Here is a 16,156-nt window from a genome sequence, read left to right on the forward strand (position 1 = left end):
TAACATTTTTTAAAAGGCTCTCTTCTAAAATACACATTACATAATGGTGTAGACAGTTAAAATTTAAAGTTCAGAATTACAAGCAATGATTTGAAAAAAGGGGAGGACGATTTTTATAAATAGTGAATCTCGTTGTAAAGTTTAAACGTGGACATCGATTTTTACTTCTCGTATTTATCATGTTAATATTATCTCACAAAAAAATGAACACTAAGTATAGTAAATCGTTAAATAATACATATAAACTAATCAGCATAAAATATACGTTTAAACAAAGTCATGTACTTACATTCGATACAGTTACAAGGTGCAGGCATTTTTAATTCGTAGTAGTCACAGTGATCTTGATAATCTAATAAGTTTAATAAGATAAATTTTCGCTTTCTGATTTATATGTCGATTTACAATAAGGTGATCCGTGTGCAAAACATACGTTTGTTGATATGTTCGTGTGAAAATTCGATCGTGTGAAAATCCGATCATGTGCAAATCTGAGGTTCGCCGTAATATGTTGCGTCATAGCATCTCCCTGAAAATGCGATCGTGTGAAAATGCGATCCTGTGCAAATCTGCGCACCGACATAATATTTTCGTCATAACATCATGTGTTTTCATCTTTTGGTTTAATAATTCGGTCAAGGCATTTAATTGTGTTTATAAAATGTATGCATTGATATAAAATATAAACACTGTCTGGTAATTAATGATTTCTCGTTATACCATACAACGTACAGGTGCATTGTATGTCGAGTAACATATTGGAGGGGGAGGACAGGGTGGTACCCTTCTCCCTTCTCCCACCCCTCTTCTCCTTTCTCCTACCCCCCGTTCTCCTTTCTCCCATTAGAATAAAACATCTCCTTTTGAGATATTTTTTCTTGAAATATTAGATCATTTTTTAAAAGGAAAGATATTTAATTTTTCTTCTCCTTTCTCCAACTTTTTCTCCTTTCTCCCACCCCCTTTCTCCTTTCTCCTACCCCCTTTCTCCCTGTCTCCCTTACCCCTGTCCCCCCTCCTCATATTGAACCTTTCGAAAACCTCATCATTGGTAACAACATGACTTTTTGTACCAGTTCAAACCGGATTATGTCAAATGATACGAAATGTTACGTCGAAAAGTATTTATAATTTCTGACAGGAAATACTGATAAAATTATGTAAATTTAAAACTATGTCAACAAGAGATGAGTGTGATATCTAGAGTGTGATTTATATTGTACCCATAAAGTAAACATGAATGATACACATTTGACCTTAAGACGTAAACAATCCTGTTCAAACGATATGATGGTATATGCGTCTATACGATGGGAACTCAGCAAAAACACAAATTTTAAATATAAAAAAAATGAACACGATCGCTTTAAAATGTAAATTGTCTGGTAACTTCTGTTAATTATCAAAGGCAATTTGGAAGTATTATTTTAATAGGCCTACCCCCTTATTTTTCTAAGATTCGTTTGTTATTTTTTTTATGAATGACCGCTGTGAATAGTAAGCAAGGGTAGTAAGAAGTATACACGTATTTTCTAGACGTGTTTTTTTTTAAATAGCACACACACACACAAAAAAAATTATTTAAATTTTTTTTTTGATAAAGAGGTAGGATTAAATAAACAAATGGCCCGGTCCGCCCTGCCCTGCCCTGAATTGAAAAATTAATCATAGACAATATAGGTGATTTGACTTGTTTGAATAACAGATATACATAGGCGGATCAAGGGAGGGGGATGGGCCGGCCCCCCCCCCCTTTCGTGGGAAAAATTTGGTTGATTATATAGGAAATCACTGAAGCATGACTGGAGCGGCCCCTCCCCCTTAGGTCAGTCAGCACCCCCCCCCCCCCCCTTAGGAAAAGTTCTGGATCCGCCAGTCAAGAATCAGCTCTCACATATGTTGTTTTTCTGTTGAAAGTCTGAGGGAAAAGATCAGTAAGCAGACCATGTTACATTACGCGAATATTAACCTACTTCTTATATTCAATAATTGATGAAGGCCGTTGGTTTAATTACTTCTTCTTATAATACATTTGTACACACCCTTTTGTCTAAAATCCATTACTTTTTATGAGTGACCGCTGCGCATAATACAGAAGGAATTGATAGTAAAATGTATACACTTCGTTTATATAATATTTTTGTTATTATGATATCCAAAACAAAACGACAAACAAAAATGGAATTAAAAGAAAATTAAAAAAAGGGGGAGGGCTTAACCAAATTAATGGTGTAGTTATGACCGGATGAAAAGCACGTTAATTATTTGGACAGTATCATCTTTCTGACTTTAATTATTATATCTTTTAATTGTTGATTATTAGCTCAAATATTCCCACATAATTATCTTTTGGTTAAAAATGTATATTTCTACTAATCCGATAATGGACTTCGTATCTACGTGTCAAAGACAGTTTTATCACATTATCTTAACAATTAAGAATTGAATGCTTCTTTTTGTAACTTTATTGGGATGTAAAAGCGTTGACCGAAGTACATTGGCTTCATTCTAAAAATGTGCGCACGGTCAACGCTTTTACAGCCCTATTGAAATAAATAAACTAAAACAAAATTCACAACTGATGCAGGGTTCGGTGGGGTGGGATGGGGGGGGGGGGGGGGGGGACATAAGACACCGCACAATTTGATATTAAACAAAAGATGTATCTATACTACTAAAGGAACAGACCGATTTCATTGAGCCGCAACACCTCTGGAACCTTACAAAGTCGGAAATATTTGTGATATGACGTATTTATAAATGTAGTGTTTTGTACTTTCTAAATTTGTCTTTGAAACAATATTTTTTACACAGAAAACGCAAATTTTTGAGAAAATATTCAAATTCGGTGACCGTTATCGATCCGTGTTGTATACACTTTCGCGCATGCACAGTCGACGTACTGCCCGGTGAATTTAAGTTTATGTATAAATAATATAGGGAAAACGGTACTATTTATTCTGCCATAGGCGACAATGTTAACATTTTCTAAATTTACCACTTTTTAAGATAAAAACCTGGATAAAACAGTTATATGATGTGTTAGTACTTTATTATTCTGTTTTAAAAATTAAAGCCAAATAGTATCATGACCAACTTCCAACGGAGCTTGTTTATGTTATCCATGCCCACCGTCATTTTGCACCAAATTTATGAAATTTTGCAAGTCTTTTCGAATAATTCTCTAGAAAATATTTCAATAGGTTTTAAAATTTATATTGTAAATATACACACTGCAGTTATTCATAGATAAATAAAAAATATATTGTACCCTTACATCCAATCACAGCGCTCCTAATTTGACTTCCTTCACCTGCCTTGGGTACACAAAAGGCCAACCTAATGCTGGGAAAATTTAATACTACCGTTTTCCCTATAGGACAATGGTGTAGATTAAAAATTACACCATTCCAGGCACTTCTGTTTTCCACATAATTAAGATTGCCAATAATTAACAAGTTCCAGGTCGAATCCAATAGTATATGTCACAAAATTACCTGATCCCTGTTACCTAATCTGTACGTTCCGCCTCTGTCAGGAGCACAACCAAATGGTGTATTCAGGATTTGCTATAAACACGGGTACAAATCACACCTGAACTTTGTCATTATACAGGGAATAACTGTGCACCTTATAATCAGCGTGACCTTACCAAATAACAATACGAATTATAAAAATCCAGGCTAAAATAAGGTGTTAATTCGCGGGTATGGTCTAGTATCATTAATAAGAATAAAAAGTTATTGTTCAGAGTCAATAAATCATCATAAGTAAATCACAATCATCAACAGGGAAATTACAAAGACCTCAGTCACAATCACGCATGTTGAGGATGTATCCAACCCAGTATAGATCTTTTTAATTTAGATTAAAATGTTTTCGTTCAAATTGCTAGTGCATGATCTTAAGCATACTTTCATAAAATATGTAAATTTAAGTTCCTATTTATGGAGTAGTAATTTAAATACCTGAATTAATTATGATTTGATAAAATAATACTAATAAATGTTTTCTTCCAAATAAATAATTTTGCATTATATGTAATATTTTCGCTTACAATTTAATGTTACACATACCGTTATTTTGAATCTTTATATTTTCTTGCCGAAGATAGGTGGTTGTCAGCGAGCGCTTCGTGCGTCTTCCTCCACCAATTAAAACAATCAATTGAATAGTTTGGCTTGTTTTCTCCCTTCCTCATTATTTGTTACCGATGATTAGGATAACTTCGTATTAAGTATTACAGAACAGGATATGAACAATACTTCAATATATTTTACCAGAGTTTAAGTAGATGTCAGTGACGAAGTATTAAATAGATGTGCACACAAGGTGGGGTTTAATCTAAGTTTGTAAAAGGAACATACACAGTGTACACAAAGTGAGAATCCAGACTGTTCGTTTTGACTGTCATATGCGAGTAATACTATTGTAAAATAAAGGATGACGGGGAAAACTGTGTTTGTTTACGTTTTGAAAATACAAAATACTTGATTTGACTGTATGTTTTAGCACAATTCAATATGACTTAACATTGTACACTAACAGGATTAATGTCCAAAAATGTGTATTTAAGGGGGTACCTAACACTACAGGGAGAAAACTCTGTAAAATCAGCTAAACGTTTTAATTACGTTGTGTTGTTAAGGGTATATTAAGCTTCTCAATGATCAAAATAAGAGTTTGTCAAACTGCTATATAATCAGTGTAATTTTTCTGATAAAACGGTTGGTCAGATTTTTTGAAATTTTTATATTTTTGTAAAAGGGTCAAAGTAAATACTTTGTCAAAATTTTAAGAAAATTAAACGAGCCAAATTAATTTTAGTTAAAGTGTTAGGTACCACCTTAAAGCAACATAATCTATAATATCGATTTCTGAAAGCGATTCACATTAACTATAAGTGCGATGCATTATCACTGTAATTGCGATCAGTCTGGTGTGGGATTTTTGTAGGTGCGATAAATTTCATTGTGGTTTTATGTGAGAATTGGACCTGACAATATTTATTTGATAATCTTATATTGATGATATTTACAATTCATAATCCAAATTTGTCGTACATGCTTAATGGACTATACACGGAGTATATAAAAAAAGTAAAATCACAAAAATACTGAACTCCGAGGAAAATTCAAAATGGAAAGTCCCTAATCAAATGGCAAAATCAAAAGCTTAAACATATCAAACGAATGGATAATTACAACTGTCTTATTCCTGACTTGGTACAGGCATTTTCTCATGTAGAAAATGGTGGATTGAACCTGGTTTTATAGCTAGCTAAACCTCTCACTTGCAGTCGCATCAAATTCCATTATAATGACAACGATGCGTGAACAAAACAAACAGACATAATAGGTAACAAGAGGCTGTCAGAGTGACAGCAAACCGGATTTTCCTGCAGAGGTTGAACCCTGAACAGTTGAGCAAGTATGGACACTACATTTAGGCTTAAAACTGCTCTGAATTTGGATTGTGATTGATTATTTGACACAGCATATGTTTGTGACAGAAAATGAATGTGGTCAAAGAACTGAAATATATGAAATTGGAAATTTACCTATTATGGTCCAATATCCAAAATCTAAGTACATTGTCAGAATCAGCATATTAAAGAAATTCAAGGTTTCAATTTTAAATGAGATCAAACAAAAGTTTAATTTAGGACCCTTTGGACCACAATATGGACCAATTTGATAAAGGAACTCACAATCCAAAACCTCTCAATACATGGTAAAATTCAGCATTTCAAGGAACCACATAAATTCATTTTTTTGTGAATCAAACAAAGTTTAATTTTGGACCCTGATTTGAACCAACTTGAAAACTGGGCACAAAAAATCGAATATTCAAATACAAGTTTAGATTCTGAAGCATTTGAAAGAACCCTATATATATTTAATTTAAGTTGAAATGTAACAAAATTTAATTTTATCCATATTTTTCTGTGCAAAGGGAAATAACTCAAAATTGGATAAATAGATTAAAATCAATAAACCAGTGATGACTATTTATACAAAGTTCTATGATTTAGATATGATATAATTTTCAAATTATAACCAATAATATAATAACAAAAACCAGTGATTACTAAGTTCTCTAAAATTAGTTAAAATCACCATATCAAAGAACCCAAGAATTCAATTGTTGATTAAACAAAAGTTTAATTTAGGACCCTTTGTTCCTCGATGCGGTTTTATCTAACTAATAATGAAAATAAATACAGGTATAGATTCAGCATTTAAAAGAACCCTATATATTTTATTTATGTTGAAATCAAACACAGCTTAATTTTGGACCCCGATTTGGACCAACTTGAAAACTGGGCCCAAAATCAGAAATCTAAATATATGTTTATTAATAGACAATATAAGCTTAGTTTTGTAAGGAGTTGATACGGAATAATTATTAACAAGGTCTTGGTACCTTCCGATGAACTTCTTTAGAAAAAGGACGAGACGTTCTTTGACATACCCCTGGTTAATCAACTTTCTGCCCAGACACTGGTGAAAGTCTGTAAAATGTAAAGTAAATGTACTGTACACGTTGTATGCACGTTAAGAATTCCAATTTTTACTTAATGATAAACGCACGTATGTCTACAAACCTTGGTTACAAAAACTCCCTTTAAATTGCAAACATTAAATAACTTTAAGTAGCAACTGATATATGTACAGATCGTAAGCGTATCCAGAATATATTCCGCATACTAGTACCTAGTTTATTACAACTATTATGCGTTTCTAAAATAGTCATCATTTTATGAAATTATTTACTGTTCAGTTCGTTACGCGTATTTGTAAAAGTACCGTCAAGGATCTGCGTACCCTTCCGGAGCACCTGAGATCCCCCTGGTTTTTGGTGGGTTTCGTGTTGCTCAGTCTTTCATTTTCTATGTTGTTTTGTGTGCTATTGCTCGTCTTTTCGTCGTTTTTCGTTTTTCGTTTTTTTTTCGACTTATGAGTTTGAGTATCTCTTTGGGATCTTTCGCCTCTTTTCTTGTATCCTACGTTGGTAAAAACATCGAGAAGACCTAATGCTGTCTCATTAGAAATAGCTATATGTTTTATTTTTGGTAACAACTTACCTATTTGACATTTTTAACAATTCATATTGGAAATTAAAAGACCTGAATTTTGTGTATGATTTACGTGAAACAGAACTTGCTGGATCAAGAAGAGCCCTCACTGGGTGCACGTGATTGTAGTCCAGTTTCTGAGAGATTTCGCGAAAATATTCCTAAAAATCTAGTATCTTGATCTTGAGGTCAAGGTCACACGAACGTCATGATGATATGCGACACAGTGTCTTGAGTTGACACAGACATGTTCATATCATGCATAATAAACGATTTTCAGTGTCATGGATTCGAAAATATTCTGGTGTAGAAAATTCATAAATTTAACGCATTTCTACGGCGAATTTTCCTTCAAAAGTTTCCGTATTTGCTTAAATAAGTGTAGCGTCCATTTCGCTGTTCTGGTATAAATTATTTTTTAAGGGGCTAGCTGATGCCCGCCTCCGGGTACGGGATTTTATCGCTGCGTTGAAGATCTATTGGTGGTCTTGGGCTGTTTTCTGCTCATTCGTTCATTCGTCACTCCCCGTTTTCATTCTCTATTCTATTAGAATAGTCGAAACGCACAACGAACAGTACAAGAACATGCAATGAACGGTAATAAACAAACAAACTATAGGAACAACGAACCATGACGAAACTCGGAGTTCCGTCTTTAAACATCTATAAGTACAATAAAAACATCGACTGGTATTTCTTGGCCATAGATAGTTTGTATCTTTACTGTTGCTGTGTTTAGCTGTTCAATATCATTATCGTCTCCAAATCTAGAAAGCGTAATTGCTTCACTTCCTGTGGTTTAACTCTAATTTCTCTGCTGAATGTTTCGTAATAAATGACCTTGTGGCGCCTTCGTCAAGAAGGATCTTTGCATCAATTGTTTGTTCTTTGTAGCTTAGTGGTGCTATTGCAGTCTTTAATAAAACATTTGGGCGATCACGACCTAGAGATGAATATAAAACTGTTGTTTCAGCTTCCTCCGCGTTGTGTGTTTGTACTGTACATGTACTATTTGCAGTTTCTTTATCGTGGTCTTTGTTGCATAGGCTTGTGTGGTGACGTCTTTTACATTTCTTGCAGTTTGATTTTGATTTACGATTTGCTACAGTGTGTCGCCCTAAACCATTAAAGCATAGTCTTTCATTTTTTACAATTGTCATGCGGTCGTTTGGATCAGTATATTTAGTACATTCTGACGAATAGTGGGGGTCCTTGCAGTATGCACAGCTTATGGTATGAGATTTCTGTGTTGAATTGGTTGAACTGTTTTTTGGCCAGATTTTACGTGATTTTTGTATTTGTGTAGAACGTAGCTGTAACGCTCGGACTTTCACCTGTTTCTGTATTTTTACCAGACTATAAAATGTCTAGCTCCTGAAAGATAGATCTCCTTAGATCACCGAGAAACCAATCTGATGAACCGTGCTCACGTGTTAAGTTTTTTCGTATTTCAGCAGGCATTTTGTTAAGTATGACTGGTACTAATAACGAGCCATACGAGTCTTTGGCTTGTCAAAGAGATTCTAGTCCACGTATGTATGTTTCTGTTCTGTCATAGTAACTTCTTAGTTGTGAAAGCGTATTCTTTGGTGCGGGTATGTCTAATAGTGCCTGCATGTACGATTGAATTATCTTATGCTTTTTTCCGAATCTCTCATGTATGAGTTCAATAGCTTTGTTGTAGTGTGTGTGCGTAAGAGTAAATCCGGCAATGGTATATTACGCTTCTCCCTCTAGTAAAGATTTTAGGTAGTTGAACTTTTGAACTTCGGTTAGTGTGTTGTTGTTGTGAATTGCGGAATCAAAAGAATCCCAAAAGGATTGCCATTCAAGTACGTTTCCATCAAATGTAGGTAAATTCAATTTCGGCAGTTTATGAAAGTTGCTGCTATTGACGCTTGAATTTGAACGTAAAGACGTGAAATTGAGGCCAGTATTTTGTGAGTCATCTCTTATGTTATATACGGGGCCAACATTTTGATTGGGTTGCAGTGTCTCATTGTTCGGCGAAAAACTTCTAGCGGCTGCATTTAAATTAGATGTTTGAACGTGAATAAATTAACGAATTTTACGTCTCTAAATTAAATTTATACTCATCTGTGTCAAGTTTATCTTGCTCTATATCCTCCTCTTGTACGTATACACTATCTAAAATGTTCTTATCCAAATCCTTCAGAATATATTGCTTTTCCTTTAATGTATCCAGAATTGTTTCCAACTCGTCCTCTTCCGGTTTTTCTTCTGTTTCACTTCTCTCCTCAAATTTTCTTAAAATCCTAGAAACTGCTTCTGTGTCCCGCTCGTATAGATTTCAGCTTTGAAGTCATCTTCTTCTGGTCACGGTACCAATATCGTAAAGTGGTTTTACTAAAACTGCATATGTAATAAGAAAGACGTCTAAACTGTATGAATTTGTATTGATGACTAAAGTACAAGATAACGTCATAAGTACACGACGTTGGATATATACAATAATGCCGCGTTACGTTAACGTTCTCTTCTGTGCGTGATTTCCAACAGTACCCTAGATAAATATCGAAACCGTAAACTTAAGCACAGTTTTCGGTGGCTATGGATGTGCTTAACTGTCAAATGTGTATGTATTCAATAATAAAATGAAATAGGAATTGGAATGAATAATTTTTTACCATACATATATATCCGGACGAGATATTATAATAATAAGACTGAATTGTTTAAATTTTGCAATCAATGCTATTTTTACGGAATTCAAAATGCATCGCATATACAATAGAAATGAATCGCCCTTACAGTAAAAATGAAAGTAATTTATTATTATTCAGCAGTAAACATGAATCGCATTACGGAAGTAGCATAATGGAATTGAACTCAATAGCAACAAACTAAACGACAAAACCTGTTTTAAGTAAAACAACATTAATGATTATGTTAAAATGTATATTTTTCTGAAAATAAAACTTTACTGCTGCTTTTAAATCTCATGCACGCTCTGTTCGAGGAATATTCTTAAAAATAATCTATTTAAGAAATAATTCACGGAAGCCATAGATTTGTTGGACATTTACACATGGCCCTGACTGTGATATTCGAATTTGCTAAATTTATTCTGTGCATTCCTCTATAACAATTTTATAGTGTACGTGTACGGTATACAACGAATTTGAGGTTCAATTTAAATACAAGAATTTGTTAAGTAAAATGTGTATTATAAATGAACCATAATAATAGTATTGTTAAAATTATGTTTAACAATTCCGGGCTTTCATGCAAACAATAGCATTTAAATTACACGTCGTGTAGCTGTTTAAATCCGAGTTCGCTTTTTTACATAGTGTAAAGTTGTGTCGTTGTCAAGAATGCAATGTTTATATAGAAAATATATAAACAAAACACCGAAGTATGATAAGGAAAATTCAAAAAGGAAGATCTTCATAAAACCCAAAAGGAAAAAACCCGAATTAATTATCCAACGGAACGACTAGAAAATAAATATCATAATCCTGACTTGCTACAGGCATTTTTATTTTTATAATATAATTGGACTGAAATCGAAAAAACACACCCCACCTTTACGATTGGCCGCGATATGTCACAGGGCCAACCGAATGAATCTATTCTTTATCGTCATGTTTTGACAGAATCTAGATTCGCAAGCTGGCTGATGCATACATAGCAAGAGACGATTATTCTATAGAAGAACCCTTTCGTAATCCCTTGATTAATCTAGCAATCCCCTTAATTATGTTTGCCAGTTTTAATATCTTAGATTGATTAACGACATTTGAGCTTCACATCGATAAACTTGAAACATTGGTTTGTATCAAAGTCTACAGATTCATTCTGTTATATTACTGTTCTTTTTTAATCCACGACATATCTTCCTCATGCATAGTCCTGATTCGTCGTTTGTGTTGGTTTATACTTTGGTCCCCTTTTAGGTTTATCAGTTCTTTTAAGTCTATATTAGGGTTTTGGGTTTATAATATTTTGCCTCGAACATCATTGAAAATAGTTAAATTATGAAAATACTAGTTTGTTTAGTACAACTGGAACTTTTAATGTTAGTTCTTTGGAAATAAATGACATTTCAATAAAAACAAATCTAGCGTTATAAATCAAGGTCTGGTCATGTTCAAAGAACAGTCAATCTTAATCTGCTGTGTCACTTACGTCTACTCTTTTCACATGCACTTGAATTATAATAATCAACTACTAGCCATGACAACACTGCTGTGCAAATAAAATTGAGAATAAAAATAGGGAATATGTCAAAGAGACAACAACCTGACCAAAGAGCAGATAACAGCCGAAGGCTACCAATAGGTCTTCAATGCAGCTAGAAAATCCCGCACCCGGAGGTGGGCCTCAGTTGGCCCCTAAATAAAAATGTGTACTAGTTCAGTGAAAATGGACGTCATACTAAACTCCGAAATATATAAATGAACTAAAATTAAAAAAAAAAAACATACAAGACTAACAAAGGCCAGAGTATATTTCTGTTTTGCAATACATATATCCCGTTATTTCCTAGTATTATGTGATAGCCTAAATGCATGTATACATGTACATTGTATACATATAATAAACATGTCTTATTCCAACAAATATGTTTGAAAAACGATAACTTAAAATTCTGTTTATTTTAGTTTGTGACGATCTCATGTTTTAAAACACCCACTTGTATCAAATGCATATAATTGTACCTACTATCAAGAGTCATCCATAAGTGTTACATATATCATGTTTCTTGTTCATATACTTTAGCAAAATATTTGAATTCGCCTGTAAAACACATCGACACCGATCTTTTCATGGACAAATAACCTAATAATATCCTAATGTCGGAAGGGGACGATAAATGGCTGACCCGTGTTAAGAGAGAGCCATATCTCTTGCACGTAAAAGACTCCCTTGTAGATTTCGAAAAAAGAGCAGGCTTATGCCGCTACAAGGCAGCACTCGCACCCGCAAAGTTGAAAGGGATTAATATAAGTTGCAAAACTTGTTTCCCAATCCACTATAAATATGTTTAAACTAATGTATACATTTTCAAAGCATTGAACTGTTACTGAAATTTTAAAATAAAGATTGGAATGGAAAATTATGTGATAACAAGAAAACTAATCTTGATTTTCTTTATTTGCTCTTCATGGTATACAAAATGCAATAAATTATTGAATAGTCATACAACTTCCTATTTGACGTCCATTAATTGGCTCATTATGTACGATTTATTCCTGAAAAAAAAAGATCTTGCTGGTAATCGACGATTTTCAGTTTTAGAGAAATCAAAATATCCTTGTTTTCACACAATAAATGTCTGTGAAGATTCAGTAACTTTAAAACAATTTATAATTCATCAGTTTTAGTATGTTTATTTTAAGGTTTTCTGTTCACCTCAATGACACGGTTAGGTTGAACCTTAGCAGTTACTTACAATCTCAAAACATTCTAAAATATTGCATACAGATTATCATTATGATATTCACTTTGATGTGCAGTATGTATATTAATGTATATATTTTTGTGCAGTATGTATATTAATGTATATATTTTTGTGCAGTATGTATATTAATGTATATATATTTTTTTATTTCTAATTCAAATAAAGAAGAGCCTTAAGTCTAAGCCATTGGCTTTGATAATCAGTATAGTCACCAGCTTCGTTTTCGTCCAATGGTAATTCAATAAAATACACATCATTAGAAATGTTAATTATTTCGTCTGGTATATCCTTGATTTGAATATTTTGTAAAATAACAATTATTTTTCTAAAGTTTGTAGTATACTTTTCGTACTTTGCTCTTTCTATTTCGAATCTTCCCCATTTTCCTTCGGTAAAATGTTCAGTAATGATGAATACAACATGTCTACTTTGCTGAATTGATTCTGCCTTTGCATCTGCAGTAGGATCTCCAGGAAGAAGATCTCGATCATGTAAGCACACTTTAAGTCCCCATTTTTCTTCAATTTTTGGAAGAAAAAACTTCTGTATCCACGTTACGCTTCTGTCTTCATACGAAACATATGCGTCGTACATATAGTTTTCATGTAAATTTTTCTCAACGACATGCCGAACTTTTCTATACATGTAAAGAATTATTTTCCATCTATAGTTATAAAGGAGAGAAAGTGGTATGAATATACCAAATGCACTACCAACCAATATTATTCCAACTTGGAGCCATATAGTAGCTTTGCAGTCCGAAAAGTATTTCGCCGTATTTTTTATTACCTCCTTTAATTGGGCTTGTTTGCCATCTGACATAGTACAGTTATAATTGTCCCCGTTCGTAAATGTTACTTTAGTTTTTGCAAACCACAAAAGAAAGTCTAAAGTGTCACATGAACAGACCAAAGCGTTGTTATTCAAATTTAGAATGAGGCTGTGATTTGAAATCACAACTTTATCCAGTTTACTTCGTAGGGTTTCACCAATAGAACTGATCAAATTATTGGATAGATCTAAAGATTCCAAGTTTTGTAAGTTGGTAACAAAAGAAGGAATGGTCCTGAAAAGGTTGTTTGACATATTCAAATGTGTTATATTCGGCTGATTTAAAAGTGTCGTTTCCTCTAAAGTCCAAAGATTATTGAAAGATATGTCTATTTTTCTTAAATTCGGAGCTCTGAAAGACATCCACTGTTTACCTTTGATTATAACTTGGTCTATGCGTGCATTCGTCACTTTCAGAATTGAAAGTTTTGGCATGAATATCGATGGAAATGTTATAATTGTAACTGGAATTCCAGATATGTCCAAATATTCCAGTTGCTTTACACAGTCGTCTGTAAAATCAGGATAATTTTGGTAAACACCAAATGACACATCGAGGTACTTCAGCGATGTATTGGCACATGTGAAAGAAACAGATGTAAAAGCTATTTGTATGTGCGTAAATCTAAGAAATTCTATTGACGATGGAATCGAAAACGTAAAATGCTGAGGACTTTTATGTGTTTCAGTTATTTCTGGAAAGTGATTTAAAACTTCCGGATGGTAAACGTCTAAATACAGTGGATTGATATAATCCACAGTAAGGTAGGAAAAATCGTACACTTTCATGTTAATTGCGCTTTTGAAAAATGTAACTACTTGAAAGTAGTGATCAGCTGTCGATGAAGGTAACCGGTTAGCTGATATTATAAATGTTTTAATACATTCTGGACGTTCGAACGAAAACAAAGATTTTTGCTGATAATCCACTATACCAGCTTTGGATAAATCTAATGCTTCAATGCATATAGTTCTTAGATATTTCATTAATTCTTCTGTTATAATAACAGAGTACGGAAAATTATTTTCATTTATTGAATTATCGCTTATGCGGTGAAAGTTTATAACGGACATGTTTTTATTCTGATATGGATGAAGAATACGCAATGCTTGATAAAGGTGAACATACGATTTTGACAGATCTAAAACTTTCAAGTTTGGAAAATGTTCTAACAGTCCATGTTCCATTAGAAAGAAATTGCGACAACCGCTGATATAAAGTTCTTTAAGGTCTGGCGAGAAGTTTTCAAATGTTGAGTTGAAAAGCCTAAATCCACTATTATTATGCAAATTACAAGTAGCAAAGTTCAATACTTTAAGATCTTGAAGTGCAGCAAATCCTGATCGAAATACAGGAAACATGAATAGATCCATTGACAAATTTTGTAATCGAGTTAGTGTAGAAAATGTGACATCGGGATAAAGAAACGGAATGTTTGTATCCAATGGCATTTTATTTCGACTGATGTCTAGAACAGCTAAATTACTAAGATGTCTGAAAACACCATGCGGAATAGTTGTGATGTTAATCAAATTATCATTTACCTTCAAAACTTTTAACAAATTAAGTCCAGAAAACGCATCCTGCTGAATTACAGATATATTATTTCCAGTTAAAATAAGCCTTTCCATTTTCGAATAGTTGATGAATGAATTGTTTGTCAGCATATGTATTGAGTTATTTGAAAGAATTAACTCGTAGATATCTCGTCTGAGATTCCTTGGCACAGATGTAAATCCTTGATTTTCACAATGAGCAATTAGCTTATGTTGTATACTTCTCTCGTACATACATGACGATTTTAGATTCCCATTTGTTACTGCTATGATAATGAACAAAATGAACAGATTTAATGTCTTCTTCATTTTCACATCTAAAATAAACTTAATTGATTATTTCTATTCCAAGGGTTAACAATCCTTTGGTTAAATAAATTCTTCAATTCACTATTTTAAACTATTTTTAAACTTTAGGAAGGTTTTTAACATTGACAGTTGATAAGGATATGTTTGAAAAGTTCAAATTGGAATTTGAAGTTTAAATTTCAATACATATTTATAAGTATTGTGATTCATTGGAATGTCCTGTGGCGTAACATTGAAAAGGAAAGCTATCATTTTATCGTACAAAGGTAAAATAAAAATTTAAATATAAATATTACAATCAGACCTCATTAGTACATAAAAATATTGATTACAGTGAAATGCAGTGAAGTTTAGCATTTGATAGTTCATTAATAACATTCTGGCGTATCATAAACAAACAACTTGTAACGTCTCATTTCATTGGCCGAAAGATTCAAATACAACAACAATGTAGTCAGTGTGCACGTGAATTGACACACTTGACCGACAATGGAATGTACTATGTTACTACGAACGTAAAAACAAGGATTTGTTTAGTTTACAAACCTTTGGTCAAAAGAATTAAATAAATCTTTTGTTAACTTCAAATAGTGGGGTCGAAATATTATACTGATATTTTGTATTAAGTAATATTCTAAGTTCTTTATGCATGCAGCAACTCAATTATCGTGTACCGCATAATGAGAAATATAAGGATAAAATAAAATGCATGTGCCGCTTTTATACGGATGAATATATGAACCACTTTTAATTTCTTTCATACTGACGATAGGTTATAATCCTAACAATGTCGTAGTCACTTATAATAACTATCTCATAATACTGAACCATTACAATAATTAATGATGGGTTGCACTGATATTCCTCTTTTATTATTTTCATGCTATAAAACATACACACAGTAGCTAAGCGTACCATAAACGGAGGAAAATTGTCCCCCAAAATAGAAACAA

The 16,156-nt window shown here is 33.0% G+C and overlaps 2 protein-coding genes across 2 annotated transcripts in view; both read right to left on the reverse strand.

The window, feature by feature from the left end:
- LOC139524072 (toll-like receptor 2) overlaps positions 1-4,287 on the reverse strand; it is a 12,875-nt gene extending 8,588 nt beyond the window's left edge. The window contains exon 1 of the mRNA XM_071318632.1: positions 4,077-4,287. The gene's annotated coding sequence lies outside the window, so the exon portion shown is untranslated. The remainder of the gene's footprint in view (positions 1-4,076) is intronic.
- Positions 4,288-12,217: 7,930 nt separating this feature from the next.
- Positions 12,218-15,227, reverse strand: LOC139524073 (toll-like receptor 2). The gene has a single exon (XM_071318633.1). The coding sequence runs from the start codon at positions 15,201-15,203 to the stop codon at positions 12,657-12,659; it is 2,547 nt and encodes an 848-aa protein (XP_071174734.1). The 5' UTR covers positions 15,204-15,227; the 3' UTR covers positions 12,218-12,656.
- Positions 15,228-16,156: the final 929 nt, after the last annotated feature.

The sequence above is a fragment of the Mytilus edulis genome, chromosome 5 (genome assembly GCF_963676685.1).
Source record: "Mytilus edulis chromosome 5, xbMytEdul2.2, whole genome shotgun sequence".
Taxonomy (NCBI): Eukaryota; Metazoa; Mollusca; class Bivalvia; order Mytilida; family Mytilidae; genus Mytilus; species Mytilus edulis.